The sequence below is a fragment of the Saimiri boliviensis genome, chromosome 13 (genome assembly GCF_048565385.1).
Source record: "Saimiri boliviensis isolate mSaiBol1 chromosome 13, mSaiBol1.pri, whole genome shotgun sequence".
Classification (NCBI taxonomy): Eukaryota; Metazoa; Chordata; class Mammalia; order Primates; family Cebidae; genus Saimiri; species Saimiri boliviensis.
The window spans coordinates 45,727,316-45,747,626 of NC_133461.1; the positions used below are offsets into that span (position 1 = coordinate 45,727,316).

Below are 20,311 nucleotides of genomic sequence, written 5' to 3' on the forward strand. Positions count from 1 at the left end.
GGTATAATCCTTGCTCAGGAAAAATCTTTATTCTGCTCCTCGATGGTATATATTTTCTGAGTCCATGAAAGCATGCTAGATTTTAAACAAGTACATCTTTACAGAACCACTTGCCCTTCCTGCCACTGAGTGAGTGGCTGCCACTCCCTCCCCTGGGCCTCCCTTGCCTGAGGCTGGAATATTGGAGACCATTTCTGAGAAAGGTCTGTGTTAAGTCCTTATCGTCAGTGTATAAAGATGGTAAAAAGAAGCTCATGCATCTGCGAATCAGGATTTTGACTGTAAATCACATTTGCCCTTGTGTAATTAATCAAATAGAGGTTCATTTATTGTACTTTGTCATTATAAAACTTTAATTTCTGTTTGGCTGAAAATATCCACTGATGGTTGTGCGACAGGGTTATGAACTCTTTGTATAAAAGCCTCTTTATAAATAAGATTTCTTACAGCTGTAATGATTTTGTTATCTGGGAGTGTGGGAAGAAATGTAAAATACAGGGCAGAGGGCAGTCAGTGAAGGCAAAGTTACAAAGTTCAAGGAAGCATGGTTACAAAACTCCTTTCTTTGGATTGCTGACGTTGTCCTGCATTTGGCTTTTTAGGGAAGAAAATGTACAAGAAAGGTGAATCTCATTTTAAATCAAGCTCACCTACAGTGTATGTATTTTCTCAGGCATTGTCAATGTGGAAACAAAATGATTCTTACTCCACCTAAGTATGCCACAGTCTCTTTATTGATTGTCCACAATTTTTTGAGACAGGAGGTATATTCCATCCCCCATTCCCCTGACAGGCATGTGACAGTTGATTCTAGAAGGTTAACTAAGGAAATAACGTGGGCCCGTCAGCAGATGTCCCTAGATCCATTGTCTTGTCTGTAAGAGTCGAGCGGCCACCACTGCTCTGAAATTGATTTTTTTCCCAAAAGGCTATCTGAAGACGGTAAGTAAAGACTGTACTGGTTAACTGTCCTGTTTAGCTTTCTTAAGCTCTGTGGTCCTGTTAGTGATGGCGTGTGAAAGTTGTGTTTCCTCCACAGAACAGAGGAGTTGGGAGTTGGGAGAAGCAAAGGCTTTCCAAGAAATGCTGTTGTACCAAAAAGTCCCCAGTCTTACACAACGCTGTTTCATAAACCCCTAGGAAGTGTCGGAGAAAGAGGTGTAACTGGAGAAAGAAATTATTTCATAGATAATATGTAGAAAATACCCCAATTGTATGTATGTTTCCATTTTGTCCACCAAAGATCTACATGTAACTCTGTTTTCCACTCCTGCAGTGATGAGCATCCTACTGTTCACAAATTCTCATGCATTATTTTCAACATGTGGCAATTTAGAGGAGACTTTGTTTTCCACTTTTCAAATTACTGATCCTTTACCTTTGCACAACTCCCTCCCAACTCAGCAAGAGTTAGAACTGTAGGAAGGGGAGAAGGGGAAAAAAGGTTAAATGTCTATCCAGGACTCAGGAAATGAAGTTAAGCTCCCTGGGCAGTATTCTGAAAGTAAAGAAAATAGTTCCGTTTTATGATGTATTTGATTTGGACCGTAGGTTGGAGTTGCACTTGACTTTGTTGACCACTTTCCGTTAGAAACATGAAGCTTTCCAAAGCATTTGTTCTATTAGGTGTGTTTCATCTTTGCTTTCACTGTTAGATGATATGCTACCATTGTTTTCTAGCTTCGTGTGGCCAATGATGGCATGACAGAGACAGAGAGCAATGGAAAAATGGTCTCCCCTTTATCTTCTTAAATGAAGAGAGAGCACAGGGTCCCAGGCATCCGTGTGCACTTGACCTCCAGCTTACATGCATGCATATATATATATATATATATATATATATATATATATACACCCAGGCACATTTTTCAAGTTTTTAAAAATTTTTTTAAAAAGGCATGCCTCCTTCAAACCAGTATCCTTTTCTGACAACTGCCTCACTCCTTCCTTTCCAGACAATTCCTGAGGAGGGTGGTCTGCCCTCACCAGCACCACTCTTACCTCCCATCTAGCCTTGAGTCACTGGAGTCTGGCTCTGCCCCCTCACTTGACTCACACCTCATTTGCTAAGATAACCAGTGACCTGCTGACTGTCACATAAGGGGAACCTCTTCCAGCGTCCTTCCTGACTTCCTGACATCTCTCCATCTTTGCACTGTTGTTCCCCTGCAGCCCTCCCTCCCTTGGCTTCCTTGATGCCGTTCAGGCCTGATTCTGCTCTGAGAGCATTAAAGTGCAATTCCCTGTTTTTCCCCTCCTCTGTCTCCTCTTCTGCCCATCCCTTCGGAGTTCAACCTTCTCTGCTGCTCCTCTGGGATCTCAGTGCCGCCATAACTTCAGAGTCTATCTGTCATTAGAACCCTGAGCTCAAAGATAATAGTTTCAAAACTGACCTCCTCTATTTCTCCCAGGCCCTGCTCTAAATTTCCGACGAATGGCACCAATGTTTTGTTTCGTCATCTAAGCCCGTAGACTAGATCATCATTCTAGTTCTTCTTTCATGCCATGTTCTTTCATGTTCTACCATTTTTACACCCATAATCCCCCCTAAGACTTTCTCAGTAAAATTAGCTATGAATTTGTTCTTCTCCTGCCACCTTGAGTAAATTCATGGTGCTCCCATGAACCTTGCACATACTTCTATTATTACACTTACCAGATTGTATCTTAATTATGTGTTTGTTTTGCTCCCTCATAAGTAATTCCATGAGTTACTCATTGTTGTATACTCAACACGAACTCAATGAGCACACGATAGGCATTCAACATGTTTGAACAAATAGCAAAGTGGAATTAATAGAGGCCGTAGGAAAAGAGAAAGTTATAGCCATGTTCTTCAGACTTTTCGGGATGATGGAAGTAGATGCCTGTGATCCCAGCTGTTGACCCCCAGGACAGACACCTTTTACAGCTTGCTTTAAGCTCCCACTACTAGATTATTTCAGTCGCCTGAATATGCCTCTCTAGGAATATGCCCCATAGACTTAAGAGGGGGAAGTTGGAGAAAGAACAGAGCTCACCATTTCTACCTTTTAATTAATGAGCTTTCTGTTTAGCTCTGCATTCGCGATCTACAATGTGAATACCGAGGAGACTTGTATCACCACCAGGGTAGTTGATGTCTCATATTTGGTGAGAAGTGAAACACTGACTATTTTAGAAAAGAGACAGACTTACCCTGAAGGAGCAAGAGGAGAGAAGTATGCTAGCAGTGGAACCACTGGGAAGAAAATCTTTAGGCCAGAGAATTGCTCAGGAAGCGAGGCTTTGGGTACGAATGGGAGCTGACTCTGTATGCTGCCACCTGAATCTGCACTGTGCTCACTGAGCCTGTCATCAACAGGACTTTGGTTCCAAGAGCTTCTCTGTGAATATTCACAGTACTCATAACCAAAACTTAACTACACGTAGGCAGAGGTCACCATCATTAGTAACACTCACCTCAAAACAGAATGCCAGCTCTTCACTGAGCACGAGGGTTGGAGGTGCATTCCTGATAATACAGTGGCCCATCTCTCCTCGTGTTGCCGGTAGAAATCATCCAGTCATAAACATTGCATTGGAAATAAATGGGAAGACTTTAGTTCATTAGGTACAATATAGTCCTTTAGATCTTCATTTTAGAAGAGTAATTACTCCAGGGTGTACTAGATTAAAGCCACAGCATTTCCTAGTTCAGGAATACTGTCGTCGTCATTTTCGCCGTGACACTGTGTTGGTGGTAGAGTTGGTGGCGGTAGAGTTGGTGGGAGTCATATGTGCCAGGTCTGCTGGTGCCTTTTTTCCCCTAGATTGACTCAGTGTCACCAAAAAAACATAACATCCAGCCCAAATGACTTGTCAATAATAATTTCCACACAAACACATAGAAGGTATTCCATGGTATATGGTTTTGGTTTTTTTGTTTTGTTTTGTTTTGAAGTGCCTTTTTTTGTATTTTCTTGTGATATTTCTTAACATCTACCAGGCATTCTGTGTGCGATGCTCATGCCAGGAGCAACGAATCCCCAAACTCTGCTATCCCCAGGATGGAAGTAACAAGGATGGCAGGCCCTACATTTTAGCTCTCGGGCTCATTATAGATGGAGAGTAAGTAAATATGAACAGTGTGTGGCACACGGTGTGTCATGTTTGGGGCTGGCCTATAGGAACTGGCATTTGAGCGTGGTAGGCAGTAAAAATCAAACCAGAGAAAGGGGCAAGAAAGTACAGGCTCTGGCTGAGGGGACATGAGTCCACCACTTTGCATGGTCCTATGTGACTGTATAGACCAGGAACAGTGGGAGAAATTGCTAGAAAGAAGAGTGGGAGCCTGGCTGCACAGAGCCTTGGGTGGCAGGCAGGGAGGCCAGCCTTCATCCAGGAATCAGAGGGAGCTGCCGGAGACAGCCAGTAACATGATGAGAGCCACATGCTGAGGCTTCTAGAAGGAATGTGCTGAAAATGTTCCACTTAAAAGCTAAATTGAATATGATGGAAAACTGGAAATAGGGTGATTGACCATCCAGTCATATAAATTGCCTTTTATTGACAGATAAAATTCATCTAAAGCACAACTACCTCCTCCTGAATATAAATATCCCACGTGAATCCAACCAAGAAGCAAAGAGTAATAGAATTGTTACTGTTCTGAGAGACAGGAAGTAAGATGGTACAATAAACCCTCAGTCTTTGTCACTTCTGAATCCTAAAATGCGTACATCCCACCATAGCATGTAATTCTTACCTTAAGATGCAGAGAAATAGGCCATCATTGGAGCGGCCACCCATGCAGCAGCAAGTTGAGAGTCATAATGCCACTTGGAGATGTTGTCTGTGGAGTCCTCAGCTGTGCCCACCTGCTGCGGGCCACCTCTCACCTGCCTGGCATAGTGCAAGCCACTCACTCTGTGCCTCAACAAAATGACACCCAAAATTCTTGTCATGGAGTCCCTTTAAAGTCATCCTTTAAAACAACAACAACAACAGAACACCTTTCTCTAAAGTGAGTTTCAAGTAAGCCTAATTCTTTTGCTTTGACCTCACATAACACCCAGACTGCCCTCCCATCACAACAGAAAAAAAAAATCCCTGGCCTCATATTCTTGTTTCACTGGCATCCCATCTCCTAAGAGTAAGAATCAGGTGTGTCTGTGTCTGTCTGTCTGCCTGTCTCTCTGTCTCTCTCTGTCTCTCTCTCTCTCTCTCTGTCTCTCTCTCTCTCTCTCTCTCTCTCTCTCTCACACACACACACACACACACACACACACACACTAGTTTTTTAACTCCTTTTAAGAGTCATGTGACCACCCAAAAGCTTTCTGTGTCTCAAATTCTGTCTGGAGCGTCAACTGTAAACACTCCCAGTTGGCCCTGACTGCCTCCTCACCAGGTCATGTAGCTTAGAAATGCTTCTCTTCACTACTGCCCTCTCCTCACCATTGTAGGAAACTTACTGGAAAGCCCTCAGGAGTCCCTAGTTATGAAGGTGGCAGAACCAGCTCTAAGTGACCTTGGGTACCTGGGGTTGGTTGTAAGAACAGGAAGAGGGGAGTTGCTTTAGGTCAAATTCAACTGCAAGTGGCTTTTCTGAGTTTATAGACCAAAGTCAGCCAACTGTTGTAAATTAAAATGCATATTGTAATTGACATCTGAGCATATTATAATTGACATCCCAGGTAAGTGGTCCCTAATGAAATGTTATATTTAATGGCTAATTCCAAAATTTTGAAAATGCTGAATTGAATCCAGAATTAACCGTGTTTTCGTCATGTTCCACTCTAATCCAATATTGGGAAGTGACTATTTTAAAATTAAAAAGTTAACTGACAGAGTCCTTATCATCTCACATTTTCCATTAGAACCAAGCACATCTATAATAAAGTGACACCCATCCACCCTAAATTCTATGGATATTCCCTAAGAAAGAAAAGAAACACATATGGCTACTGTGCAGTTCACTAACAAGACAGAAGGAAGATGAACCAGAGCCAGAAAGCAGGTGGCCCAGCCTGAGCTCTGGTAACCTGGTTGGTTCTCAGCCTCTTAAGAAAAGACCCAGCCAGACACAGTGGCTAACACCTCTAATCCCAGCACTTTGGGAGGCCAGAGCAGGTTGATCACCTGAGATCAGGCATTCGAGACCCGCCTGGCCAGCATGGTGAAACCCTTTCTCTACTAAAACTACAAAATTTGCCAGGTGTGGTGGCAAATGCCTGTGCTCCCAGCTACTCGGGAGGCTGAGGCAGGGGAATCGCTTGAATCTGGGAGGTGGAGGTTGCAGTGAGCCGAGATCACGCCATTGCACTCCAGCCTGGGCAACAAGAGTGAAACTCCGTCTCAAAAAAAGAAGACCCCAGAATAGGGCAAGAGTCTTTCCTGGGCCAGCCCAACCAAGCGTTCCTCTCATGTCATTATCCAAACCTCATTTCCTCCTGAGTGTCCTTTCTGCAGTCATCCACAACCTTCTTAAAAGCTTATAAGGGGAAAGCCTACATCTATTGGTGAAGAAATCTGCTGTTCCAGATATTTTATTTTAATCTAAAGAGCTCCAGATGAAACCACCCCTCTCACCAACCCAGTGGATCCCAGTAACTAGGGCTGTGGGTCCTGCAGGTAGGAACAGTGATCCCAAGTCCCAGGAAGAAATGCAGCTGATGAAACTTTTGAAAATGGCTTCCATTGCATTTAGAATTGGGTTTACTGGGCTACCCATAGCTATGGGTCTTTTCTTAATGGCTGCTTTCTCTGGCAAGTGAATCAGGCCTGGGATGTCAGGTAGAGGTCCCGGGTGCAGTGCAGATACTAGGAGATGCAGGGTGATAACATGAACCCATTTCATTTCAACTTAAGCAAACTCACTGCCAAAGCTCATAGGAGCTTGCTGTTTTCATTGTCTTATCCCAGAGCTGCTTGGCCAGAAAGGAATTGAAAGTGAAAGTGAAAGATTTGTTGAGAACATGGCCTAAAAGTAGACCAGGAGGGCATTTCAAAGCACAGCATTTTTGACAGTGTCAGAATAGGCTCTATTAATATTTTTACCTCTGTAGCTTAGGGTAGACTAGCAGAGCCAGGTATAAACTGCCCCCTGCTGCCTGACACAGAGAAGTACCTGAAAAATGTTTTCTTCATGAATATAGTCTGAAATGCCTGCAAGGAGTGGAAAGCAAATTAGGAGAATGGCAGGCAGTCTCAGAGAAGCCATGGGCATCACGGGTCAGCTAGATCCTCTCCAGTGTGAAGACGAAGGAAAGGTGAGAGAGCTGGAAGCAGCTCTTATAAAAAGTAGTCTTCAGATTTAGAGCGCCTCTTACTACTCCTTCTGCAACCTTGCTTGTCAGAGTGTGGACTGTGGTCCAGTAGCATCAGTATAGCCTGGGAGCTTCTTAGAAATGCAGATTCTCAGGCCACACCCGGGATCAACGGAATCAAAATCTGCATCTTAAGCAAGATCCCCAGGTGACACACACATTACATTTAAGAAGCCCTTGCTGGGTGCAGTGTCTTATGCCTGTAATCCCAGCACTTTTGGGAGGCCCTGGCAAGTGGATCGCTTGAGGTCAGATGTTCAAGATCAACCTGGCCAATATGGTGAAATCCTGTCTCTACTAAAAATACAAAAATTAGCTGAGCATGGTGGCAGGCACCTGTAATCCCAGCTACTCAGGAGGCTGAGGCAGGAGAATTGCTTGAACCCAGGAAGCGGATGTTGCAGTGAGCCAAGATTGCGCCACTCCATCCCAGCCTGGGTGACAGAGTGAGACTCAGTCTTGTTAAAAAAAAAAAAAAAAAAAAAGAAGAAGAAGAAGAAGAAGAAGCCCTGACCAGGCACAGTGGCTCACGCCTGTAATCCCAGTGCTTTGGGAAGCAGCCTGAGCAACATGGTGAAACTTCATCTCTACTAAAAATACAAAAAAATTAGTCAGGTATACTGGTGCATACCTGTGGTCCCAGCTGCTGGGGAGGCTGAGGTGGGAGGATCACCTGAGCCCAGGAAGCAGACGTTGTAGTGAGCTGAGCCAGGATTGTGCCACTGCACTCCAACCTGGATGACAAAATAAAACTCCATCTTAAAAAAAAAAACCCGAACATGACTTCAGAAGGAGCTTTAGCCCTGGACCAGCTCCAGGGTTCACTAAGGTTTGGATCAAATTGAATTCAGCTTGAACAGTGAAAGTAACACAACCTAATAGAAGAGATGAATCCTCAAGTTAAGATTGTGGATGCCTTATGTTCTTATTTTCTAAATACTTCTTTTTTATCCATCCTCACATGTCACTAGCTCTTTAACCGTAGACACTTTAACTTGCTGTCTTTTATATTACTTGCGATATTTCAGCAGCATCCAGCACTTGCCAAGCAGTTTCTTTGAAAAATCATTCTGTCCTAGCAAGTGGGTGACAGGCGCCTGATTTGCTCTCTGGCAGCCTCTGTGCTTCCCATCATTCTTGTTTACTTCAATCTTCTCTCTGCCATGCTTCCACCATGTTATTGTTTAAGAGTAGCAACTTGAGCAAGTCTACAGGATCCAGCTGGCCCCCAGTGGCATTGTCAGTCCGTTGCTAACCTGGAGTGTTCTTTTCTGCGCCAGGTCAGAGAAGAATGCCGGCTCCTGAACGCCCCACCTGTTCCACCCCGAAGCACAAAGCCTTTGTCCACCAGTCCCTCCATCCCACCTCGCACAGTCAAGCCAGCGCGGCAACAGACTCGCTCTCCCAGCCCCACCTTGTCCTACTATTCTTCAGGGCTGCACAGCATGTAAGTCTTCTTGCCAGGTCCCACTGCACCCTTATCTTCTCATCTGCCAGTTCATGGGTCCTTGAGAGCACTTTCAGGGTAGCTATAACTGAGACAGGGTGGTGGGAGAGGAAATGGCTTTTTAATTTTTTAAATAATTGTACTGGGTGAGCATGATGGGGCCTCTGTTGGTTTTGAGCTAGGATGGAAGAGCAAATGTCTTGGGAAGAAAAGATGTCACGTGAATCTGAGAAATTCAGAGGTAAAGGCCAACTAGATTCTCCCGGAAACAGCCTGGGCACTGCCATCAGTTCTCACAAATCAACATCTAGTTCTTTCTGCTTTGACTTTGACAGAAGCAGACAGCACCTTTGACCAAGACCTAAAATGGAAAGGGTCCCCTTGGCTATCTACTCTGAATTTCCATCCAGACAGGAGTCCCCTTTTGACCATCACTGTTGGGTGGTCATTTCCTCCTGTCTGGATACTTCCAGTGCTCTGAGCTCCTTCTTCTGCAATACGGCTCATTCCATTGTTGGCAACTACCAATTCTTCTTTTAAAAATAAAACCTTTATTATATTGAGTTGAAATCTGTCTCTATGTAACTTTCCATCATTTCTTACATCTAAAGAAACAAAAATAGGTCCATCCCATATCTCTTTGTCAACATGAAAATTCCGAGTCGGCTTTGATATAAGTCTTCTCTTCTCCGAAAGAAACATCCTTGCCTCCCTCTGCTGTTCCCCTGACACCACTGTCAGATTCCTCACTGGCCTGCTCACCCGCCTTTGAGCACACTCTAGTTTCATGTTGCTCTTAAAACATGGTCCCCCAGAGCTGAATCCACTGCTCCACATGTGCTCGTTAAAGTTTAAAGTAGCTCTCTTTGGAGGTATTTTTTCCCTGGACATTTAAATCCTTATGCTAATGTTACTTGATTGTTCAGAAACAATCTAAGGCAAGGATAAGCATTTATTGGAAGCATTTCCTCCTACCTCAGACTTTTGGATGGAAATAGAGTCACGGGTGGTGTGATGCCGTCATGTCACTGTAGCGCAAGCATGACAAGCTTGTGGCACCCATTTGCTATTCTCTCACTCTACCCTTGGCTGGCTGCAGACATCATTCGTCAATTATGGCACCTGTTGGTGCAAAACCCACACATGACTTTAGAATTTCCCTCATCATAAAGACTCAGGCACCTATTAACAATGATTTCCTTACTAGCTGAAATATTTATTTTATCCCCACTGTAGCATGTTAAATCATTATGTACATATCCACAATTACCAATGTATTTTATTAAAGATTCTGTTTTTAAAAAACCTCAGTGAAGTTAGAAGGTACTTTATTGAATTCATGTTAAGAAATACTGTGGTTTTTTTTTTTCTAACTGCACTTTTCTACTCAGCAGTAACATCTATAAATAATGAAAGCCTTGGGATTTGGCTTTTTTCTTTTAAAGATTTCTCATTCTGTGTTTTACTTTTAAGCAGCGTCACTAAAACTGACACAACTCCTTCTGAAAGCGCTCCTGTTTCCTGCTATCCATGTAACCGAGTGAAAACTGATTCTGTGGACCTGAAATCCCCATTTGGAAGTCCTTCTGCTGAAGCTGTGTCCTCTCGGCTCTCGTGGCCTAACCATTATTCAGGAGCCTCAGAGAGCCAGACCAGGAGCGACTTCCTGCTGGATCCAAGCAGGAGTTATAGTTATCCTAGACAAAAGACGCCAGGCACACCAAAGAGAAACTGCCCAGCACCTTTTGATTTTGATGGCTGTGAGTTCTTGGCCAGTCCCGCTGGCTCAGCCACTGTAGACTTCAGTAGCAGCGTCTCTGGTTGTCCCAAGTCAGCCAGCTACTCTCTGGAGAGCACGGACGTGAAAACTCTTACAGCTGGTGTGACAAAGCAGAGTACTTCATGCCCTGCCTTACCCCCCAGGGCCCCAAAAGTAGTGGAAGAGAAGGCTGCCTCTGAAACATCTCCTTTGCCTCTGAAAATTGATGGTGCTGAGGAAGACCCCAAGTCTGGGTCACCAGATCTCTCTGAGGACCAGTATTTTGTTAAAAAGGGCATGCCGGACATCTTCTCTGCCTCCTACCCTTTCTCATCTCCACTCCACCTCCAGCTGGCCCCCAGATCCTGTGGCGATGGTTCCCCGTGGCAGCCACCTGCTGACCTATCAGGACTCTCTATAGAGGAAGTATCCAAGTCACTACGGTTCATTGGTTTGTCCGAAGATGTCATATCATTCTTTGTTACTGAAAAGATTGATGGGAACCTGCTTGTTCAGCTAACAGAAGAAATCCTCTCAGAGGATTTCAAACTGAGCAAACTGCAGGTGAAGAAGATACTGCAATTCATTAATGGCTGGAGGCCCAAAATATAGCCAAATAACCCCAGCCAGCATGTAACAAAACTGATCAATGCGTGTGCTAGAAGGAGTGGGCTGGGACACAATTTCATGTTTTTGCACTAAAAACCTTCTCTGTAAATAGGGATAAGAGAAACTCTTACTATGCAGATTATGTTTTTGAATGGTGAACAGGCTATTTTGTACATCAATAAAAATGCTGTACAGAACACTTGGAGGTGTGCCTTGTACGTCACTCAACAAACACTCAGCAGCTGCTAAAACAAAAAAAGGCATATGCAGAGAAATCATTCTTACCCAAGTAGGTTTATGCGAGAAGGTATGATATTTATTACAAAATAGCCAAAGCTGAAAGACATAAAAATCTTAAAAAAAAAAAAAAAAAACACTTTTGAACAACAATTCCCTTCTTTCAGGAGGGTTGACTTTAGACAGTTAACTATGTTCTGTGCTCTGTCATTTGGATTGCTTCATGCTAATTGTTTTATTCTTGTGCCTGAAAATGTTAATAATATGAATTGACACTTTAATGTTATATGCTTGGTGGGGATCTTTTTATCACAAGGCATTTTCCAAAAGTCATGTGTTGATAAAGGGTTATATGTTGTCCTTAGAAATCACACAAATCTTGACCACAATAATTTATCTGTAACTGCTGCTAATTTTATTGAGCAGAGAAAAAAGAATATACATATATAAATGTGTATAGATGTATACACAACACACCCATATATGTTTTACACATAATTTTGATTATGATATTTAGATAACATCTGTTCACTTTTAAATAATCCGTTGAGGTTTGGGGACTGTTAACTACGTTGATTCTCTTAGGAACAGTGGACAGAATGACTCTAAAGATTCTAAGAACCCTGTCACTTGAAGCTCAGTCTTATTTGGGTTCACTGAAAACTTAGAACAAATCAGTAAAGAGTCCTGTATTGAAGAATTCATTTTGAGTTTAAGCCCACTGCAAGGCTGGTTTTTGCATGTAATACTCCCATGACATCTGGGGAAATGACAGTTTCTGTTTCTAATTCTCGAGTTTGAGGGTCTCCTTCCCCTGGTGTCTGATGGCGAGAAGTCTGAAGAACATTTGTCAGAGCACATTAGGTTTCTCAGCCTGCTTCATGCTTTACAAGAGCTCAGAAATCATACACACCAGGCTTTATTGTGTATGCTACATATGTCGAGTATTTTTAAAATACCAATAAGAGGACTTATTTATTTCATAAACTACTTCTTCCGTCTTTTTTCAAAGAAAATACATTTTTACCATACTTTTATTCCAAGAATTCCAGGACATTAGTCTGAAAATTTTTGCTAAATATGATTAAATATTCCAAAATATAATGGTGTCATCATTATTCTTGACTTTTTTAGAGAATATATCTTAGGACTGTGTTAGTTCTTGGAGCAAGGCATCATCTACTCCCCCGTACCCCCGAGTCTGGCCCCAGACTCCAGATGTGCAGATGGCAAATGACCGAGGTGCATACAGTGCCCTCTGGAATAGGGGGTCAGCCAGCGAGGAGTCAGCATGACTTGCAGAGTGGGCCTATATGTTACCATCTCCTATTCCTGCTACCAAAATGAAAAAAAAAAAAAAAATTGAAAGACAAGACCCACCAGTCTAGTTTTATAGACCTGTGAAACATGTTTTTATTTCTTGGCATTAGAAGAAAGATATTTTTAATCCATATCATGGTTTGGAGTTGAGGTGAATTGATACCTATTCTAATTTTCCATCTTAGATCTTCTTTATCAAAAAGAAAGCATTTTTTTCTCCTATCAATGTAAATCTCTCAAAATGTAAATACTATAGGTAAAAAGAGTACCCTGTAAAATTCTCATACTGGAGCACCTCTTCAAAAATAACTGACAAGCCAATGAGGAACTGTCTGGTACTGCACTCATAGGACATGAGACCTGTGAGACTTTGTGTTCTGAGAGCATCCTGCTGTGTGAGGGGGATGCCTCCCTTAGTAAAGTAAACCGTCTCGGAACTTCTTTTTAAAATAAAACAAGATGCAGTTGCAAAGCTGCAAGCTTTCCTTGACAAACCTAGCTGAATCCATCCATTTTAAAACACTTAACACTCAGACACAATTCTCAAAGTCAGGAAGAAGGAACAGGGTTGGCTTGGGTTTACTATAAAGATTGCCCACATAAACAACTGACTCCTTACAGCGTTTTTTTCTTTTGTAAAAACTACACAAAATAGGGTTTTAAATACTTTTTGTTTTGAACTTGGCATATTTTTGTCAAGTTTGTATTGATTGGCAGTGTGGAGACTCCTTGAAAGCAAGGACTGTGGCCTTTAATTCACTTAGCATGAAACATTCTGATATCACTCTACACTGCTGAGTAAAAGACACAGCCCCTGCCCTCTTAGAGAGCATATTGTTTATATTTGAAATCTCAGTTGCTAAGACTACGTATTTGTGGGTAAGAAAGACATGAACTCTCTGGGCAGCTGGGTATATGGAGAGTTATGTGTGTCCTGTCTTTAAAATGTTAACCTCCAGTAAGAGGTACAAAAGTAACACCCCAAGATCACTAAAACTTGGAATGTGTGGGAGACAGAAAGTATCTCTCTCACTGCCTGGTGGTGGTGGTGGTGGTGGTGGTGGCGGTGGTGTTTTACTGACTTGGAATTCTTTTAATTGTAACAAATATCTTCTGTCATCTTTAAAAGCCACAAATAAATGAAATTGCCATTCCTAAGCTGAGTACCTGTCTGTGAAGGACCTTGGCACCCTGACTAGACAAAGCATTCATAGCTCCAAGAGAATCATAACAAGATATGCAAGCAGGGATAATAAGGAGACAGCCCTTCCCTTTCGAGAGCTGCGATTCTACAGTGAAAAGCAATGCCCAGAGATCCACACACGGAACCTTTCTAACCAACCAAGTCAAGACTTATCATCTTATCTCCTCTGGCAGGTCCCCTATAATCAAACAAGAGGAAGTGTCTATCTAAACAAGACCCTTTTGGGTCCTTAGATTCATGGCAAAAATCATCATGACCCCCATCAGAAAAGAAAATCAGCAATAAACCAAGCCAAGCAGCTAAAATGTATAATGTGGACCTAATTCATGTTGGGAGGCAGAATTCAAACACTCACAGATTAATCTTGCAAGTTTTCTCTTCTTTAAGTTGAGCTGCTAAACTTCATGAACTGTGAAATTTACTTACATTCTTTCAACCCACATATATCATTGCAGTTTATGAAGTTGCAGCGAACTGCCCATTCAGCTACATTGCAGTGTTTATTCTTGTCTCAAGTCAAAATTCAACAATCTTATGGGAAATATTATGACAGTCCATTCCAACTGTTTTCAGACACATGCAAAAACAGCCTCTGCTCACATTCCACAGCCACCTGCATGTTATCCATACAGCTCCCTGAGAAGTCGAGGGGTAGGGGGTGGGGGAGTGGAAGGATGGAGGGTCCTTCATTTTCTAAATACTTTATATAAGTCACTATTCGTCGTGCCTAGCAAATATAAAATTAACATTTTGAATAACAAACTGGAAAACAGTCCTCCAAAGAACCTAGTGAACTGTTAAAAGGAAATTTTAATTTTGATCTACCAGGAAAGTTAAATCTGTTGGACATAAGGGGCTTTCAGAAACATGCCTCTTATATCAATTTCCACCATCTTTCAAGTTACCTAAAGGCATCAGGCTGCTTGAGCAAGAAGAATAAAAGGCCTAGAGTGCAAATTACGGGAAGTAGAGCTTTTAGATTGTGGGATTTTAATATGGGATTCTCATGGTCACATCATGTTAAATCATATTGTTTAGTCTTCAAAACTTAGTGTTTTAAAATTTATCTCATTGTGATAGCCAGAAACAAGGAATAAACGTGATTTCAGTTTAAACTATATACAAATATCTTCTGTAATTTTGCTGCTCTAATTTTTAGGCTATAAATTTTGTAATAGAGCTTATCAGATTGCAAATTTCCTTTGTTTACAATCTCACGTAGTAGGGCTCAGATAATTTCTTAGCTGTAAACCTTCTCTCTCCCACTCATATTAAGCTTCATTTAAAATATTTAAGCTAAGCCTAAAAATTGAATTCAGTTAAGAATTTGGAGAGTTTATCTGAAATGGAAACGGTGTATTCTTGTCAAAGAATTTTGTAGTCATCTTTAGTTTCTTTGCTTGGAAAACTTGGGTTGTTAACTGCCAGTTAACAGTTGCAGTACTTTCCAGAACATTATCTAATGGGCCCAATGTGTACCTCAAGATAAACGTAGTATGTTTTGTCGAAAAATTTCATTATCTGTTGATTTAAATGGTTCTGAAATGTCTATAATAAAGAAATCTTCAAAGTTGTTTTTCTTGTAGTTGTTCCTCAGTGGTCAGACCTAGTGCATAGTTTTCTAAGGATTTGTTTCCCATCCTCATTAAGGAGTAGGGAATTCGGAGGGGGTCCCAATACTTGGAAGCCCATTCTGTATTAATAAGAGATGGAAGACTATGGCTATTGTGCATGGTCAGAAGATGCAGGTACCCAGGTAACTTGATGGCATACAAAGAGGATCCAGTACCTGTGTGGTCAGGAGGTAGAGCAAAAAGTGAAACAGAGGAAGTGGAAAGCTAAAAAAAAAAAAAAAAAAAAAAAAAATCTGATCCAAAGATAGTCGTCTTAATTGATTGTTCACAGTCAGTTACAGATCAAACTCTTCATTCTGCCCTTTTCCCCACTCTCGCTACTGCACTTCACTAATCTTAAAAAATAAATAAATAAAAGCATACCTTTGAATGGGGAAAAGAAAGAATACAAATTCATATCATTTGGCTTACATGCAATTTAACTTATGTAACTAGCATAAATAGCAGAGATGGCTGAGGTTACTAAAAAAAGTTGAGCATTCAGTATGCTGCAGGATCCACTGGGTAGTGTTATACAGAAGCTGGAGAATTGAAAGTGAAGTTTGATTAAGAGAACTTTAACTGTAATCAAAATAGCATGAAATCGTTTCCCAATATGTTATGCCCAAATCTTTGTTTTACTAGACTAAAAGCATTCCCAAATCATTGATTCCATCTTACACTTAAGCCCTCAACCCTCCTTTCCTGTTTCACAGGGATAAAACCTGTGACTAAACCCCTACGTGGCCACTTTATTGGATGTCAGGAATGTGTGCTAGAAGAACCTGTAGGCTTGACTTAGGTTGGCTGAAACTTCCCTAGATTTATCTCAAGATTTTTAATGTATTTCATCAAGTAACACACATTAGAACATTTGACTCTCAAAATTAGATATTGCAAAGTCAGTTTGAGTTTAGAAATAAGTTAGAATCAGGTGTCCTCCGATTCCTTATATATCTGAAGTTAGAAAAAGCCAAGTCATTGAAAACAGTGCTGATTCAATTCTTATTACACTGAAATGAATACAAGATGTGCTCAGCCCCTTCTTGCTTAGATGATTCATGCACATCCTTCAGGATTTACCAAGTCTCATCTCCAAGCTGATTAAATTTCACTCCTTTGCACTGACATAGCTCTCTGTGCATATCTCTGTCTCCTGGAAACCTTTAAGCTCCCTAATATCAAGGCTTATGTCTTCATTGTTGTATCTTCAGAAGTAGGTACTATTTGAGTTTCTGTTGAATGACTGTGAAAGTCACATTCCTGATGGCGGCCAGTCTTTGTGCCGTCAAGGTCAAGACTGCAGTCACGTGACAACAAAGTAAGGTCAAATCAGTGATGTCAGTGAAGCTTGTATCATAAAATATCTGAGTGCTTAAAACGGACAAAATAAAAACTTGTCTAGAAATTCCAGGTTGAGTTTGTATCACTTGCCAATGAATAAATTTTTTTTAGTTTATTTAATTCAATGACTTCCATTTTTTAATGGCTAAAAAAAAAAAAAAGGATGTGTTCCCATAGATTGACTCAAATACTATCTCTAAAAAGCACATGCAATTGAAACGTAATAGATGTGGTTGAATAACCTAAGTGAAGAGTGATCTCAGGATCAGAGGCAGTGATGGGTTAGGATAAGAAACAGGCCAAGCATGTTGGCGCATGCCTGTACTCCCAGCACTTTGGGAGGCCAAGGAGGGTGGATCACCTGAGGTCAGGAGTTCGAGACCAGCATAACCAACACAGAGAAACCCTGTCTCTACTAAAAATACAAAATTAGTCGGGCATGGTGGCACATGCCTGTAATCCCAGTTACTCAGGAGTCTGAGGTGCGGTTTCAATTCTCCTGAATCGCTTGAACCCAGGAGGCAGAGGTGCAATTAGGCCAAGATCGAGCCATTTCACTCCAGCCTGGGCAACAAGAGCAAAACTCCATCTCAAAAAAAACAAAACAAAACAAAACAAAACCATAAACAGATTCTGCGTGCTCAGAAACACATGGCCAGGAGACATAGTGCCAGGCAAGGAAAATACCATCTGTACGCAGATCATATAAGTTTAGGGACAGAGGGGACCTTAGAAATGATCCGATCCCTCCTCTTTATAGGAATGAAACCCATGGAGGATGATTGACAGGCTCCGGACCTCATATGGGTCGTGAAAGAACCAAGTATTCATTCCCTGTTTTGTATTCCTTCCATTACAACACTGTCTCCCAGTTTCCTCAGCTTTTAACTTTCAAAATAACTTATGATTGTGATTATTATGATTATTATTATTTTAGTGCATAGAATACCCTACTCTGGTCCTCCAACTTCTCTAAGACTAAAAAACAGGACAGTTCTCAGCTGATACTCCTAAGTCAGTGTCTGTTGGAAATCGAAAGAATCCTATGTATGAAATGGGAGTTCTGGGTACATCTCCTGCTCTTTGATAACACGGATCATTCAGTGGAGACACTAAATGAGATGAATGGGACAGAAAATGTAAAAGATTCACAGACAGCACACACACATTTCATCCTCCTATATATATCCAGGCTAGCAGCTAGGAAGAGTTTACAAACGGTGGCATCTAGAAGAAAAGCAGCTCTGTAGTACTAAATATGACCACAAGGTGTGGAGCTTTTCCACCCAGCCAATTCTTAATGGAGTACAGTGGAGAGTCAGGGATTAGGAAGGAGCAAAAATTTCAGTCCAGCCATGTTGGAGGTTTCTCTTCCCATCATTTACTTTTCAGCTTTCCTCAGTTAGCCAAAGGCATTGGAATCCCAGTTATAGAAATGAATAAATAAAAGTGGCTCAAGGCTCATGCCTATAATCCCAGGACTTTGGCAGGCTGAAGTAAGTGGATCATTTGAGGCCAGGAATTCAAGACCAGCCTGGCCAACATAGTGAAACCTCATCTCCACAAAAAATACAAAAATTAGTCATGCTTGGTGGTGAGTGCCTATAATGCCAGCTACTTGAGAGGCTGAGGCACAAGAATCACTTGAACCCAAGAGGTGGAGGTTGCAGTAAACAAAGATTGCACCACTGCACACCAGCCTAGTCAACAGAGTAAGACATCTCTCAAAAAAAAAAAGAAAAAGATAAGGAATTTGAAGATGGAGAACTATGCATATTTTCAACAGGTGTTCACTGGGGAAGGGAAAGAGAGTAGAAAACTGATCTTCATATGCCTTGCCACTTCTTGGTTCTAAGTCTGGGATTTTCTTTCTTTTTTTCTTTTCTTTTCTTTTTTTTTTTTTTTTTTTTTTTTGAGATGGTCTCATTCTGTTGCACAAGCTGGAGTGCAGTCGTGCAATCATGGCTCACTGTAATCCCAACCTCCCTGGGCTCAAGTGAGCCTCCCACCTCAGCCTCCTGAGTGGCTGGTACTACAGGTGCATGCCACCACACCCAGCTAATTTTTTAATTTTTTGTAGAGACGGGATTTCAACATGTGGGCCAGCCTGGTCTCAAATTCCCAGGCTCAAGCAGTCTGCCCGCCTCAGCCTCCCAAAATACTGGGATTACAGTTGTGAGTCAGCATGCCAGGCCTGTCTCTGGAATTTTGAGAGTGAATAGTTTGAGTCAAAAACTCTTGAGTAAAAAGAAGTTGTACATTAAAAAAAAAAAAATGGTTTGTTTGAACAATAAAACCTTCAACCTGAAACTAAATCTATCAAGTAACATTATGCTAAAACTGACTTTCAAGTTTTAATTGAGATAGCATATCTCAGTCCTCCTCCTTGGCCTTCTGAGTCAAACCATAAACCCACCTAATTGGCCATGGAAGAAAGGACAAAGAAAAGACACATCCTAACTAAGAAAGAGAGTAATCAATCTACAGTTTTTGCATAAATGTTTTTGCCTTGTTCTATGTGCCCTTTACTACTCTCAGGAACACAGTTACTCACAAAGTAAAGCAAGTCTCTTTTTCTTTCTTTCTTGTTTTTTTTTTTTTTTTTTTTTTTTTTTTGAAAAGAAGTCTTGCTCTGTGGCCCAAGCTAGAGGGCAGTGGTGCGATCTTGGCTCACTGCATCCTCTGCTGCCCAGGTTCAAGTGATTCTCCTGCCTCAGCCTCTGAGTGGCTGGGATTACAGGCGCCTGCCACTGCACCCAGCTAATTTTTGTGGTATGTTTAGTAGAGATGAGGTTTCACCATCTTGGCCAGGCTGGTCTTGAACTCCTGACCTTGTGATCGCCTGGGCCTCCCAAAGTGCTGGGATTACAGGTGTGAGCCACCACGGCTGGCCACAAGTCTCTTTTTCAATTCACCTTTTAAGGAGATGACTTTTATAAATCCAGTAAACTACCAGCAATTTCATTTTTCATAGTTTAAGTTGCTATCTTGAAGCAGTATAATTGCCCATAATTGCCCGTTGTAAGTTTTCATGGCTGGGTGTTATAGCTCATGCCTCCCAAGCCCCAAAGGGACTACAGGCATGAGCTACCACGCCCGACCATGAAATGCACTTAGGGAGGCTGAAGCAGGCAGATCACTAGAGCCTGGGAGCTTGGGACCAGTCTGGGCAACATGAGAAAACGCCATCTTTACCCCCAAAACGTACAAAAATTAGCTGGGCATGGTGATGTGCCTTGTAGTTGCAGCTACTCAAGAGGCTGAGGTGGGGGGATCACTTGAGGCCAAGAGGTTGATGCTGCAGTGAACTGAGATTGCACCAGTGCATTCTAGCCTGGGTGACAGAGTGAGATGATGTCTCAAAAAAAAAAAAAAAAGAAAGAAAAAAAGTTTTCATGTAATCATGTTTTTATCACACATCAGTGATTCATGAGTAAGAGTTGTGGGGTGATGTGATCGTTCTGAGAGTAGGCCACAATTCTTGTTGTA

General features: G+C 41.8%; 1 protein-coding gene across 3 annotated transcripts in view; it reads left to right on the forward strand.

The window, feature by feature from the left end:
* GAREM1 (GRB2 associated regulator of MAPK1 subtype 1) overlaps window positions 1–19,137 on the forward strand; it is a 204,669-nt gene extending 185,532 nt beyond the window's left edge. For 2 of the 3 annotated variants that reach the window (XM_039463829.2, XM_039463831.2), the window contains 2 exons: window positions 8,570–8,736; window positions 10,210–19,137. In XM_039463829.2, the coding sequence (XP_039319763.1) occupies window positions 8,570–8,736; window positions 10,210–11,107 (1,065 nt within the window). In that variant the 3' untranslated portion in view covers window positions 11,108–19,137. The remainder of the gene's footprint in view (window positions 1–8,569; window positions 8,737–10,209) is intronic. The other variant, XM_039463830.2, reaches the window with a different exon arrangement.
* Window positions 19,138–20,311: the final 1,174 nt, after the last annotated feature.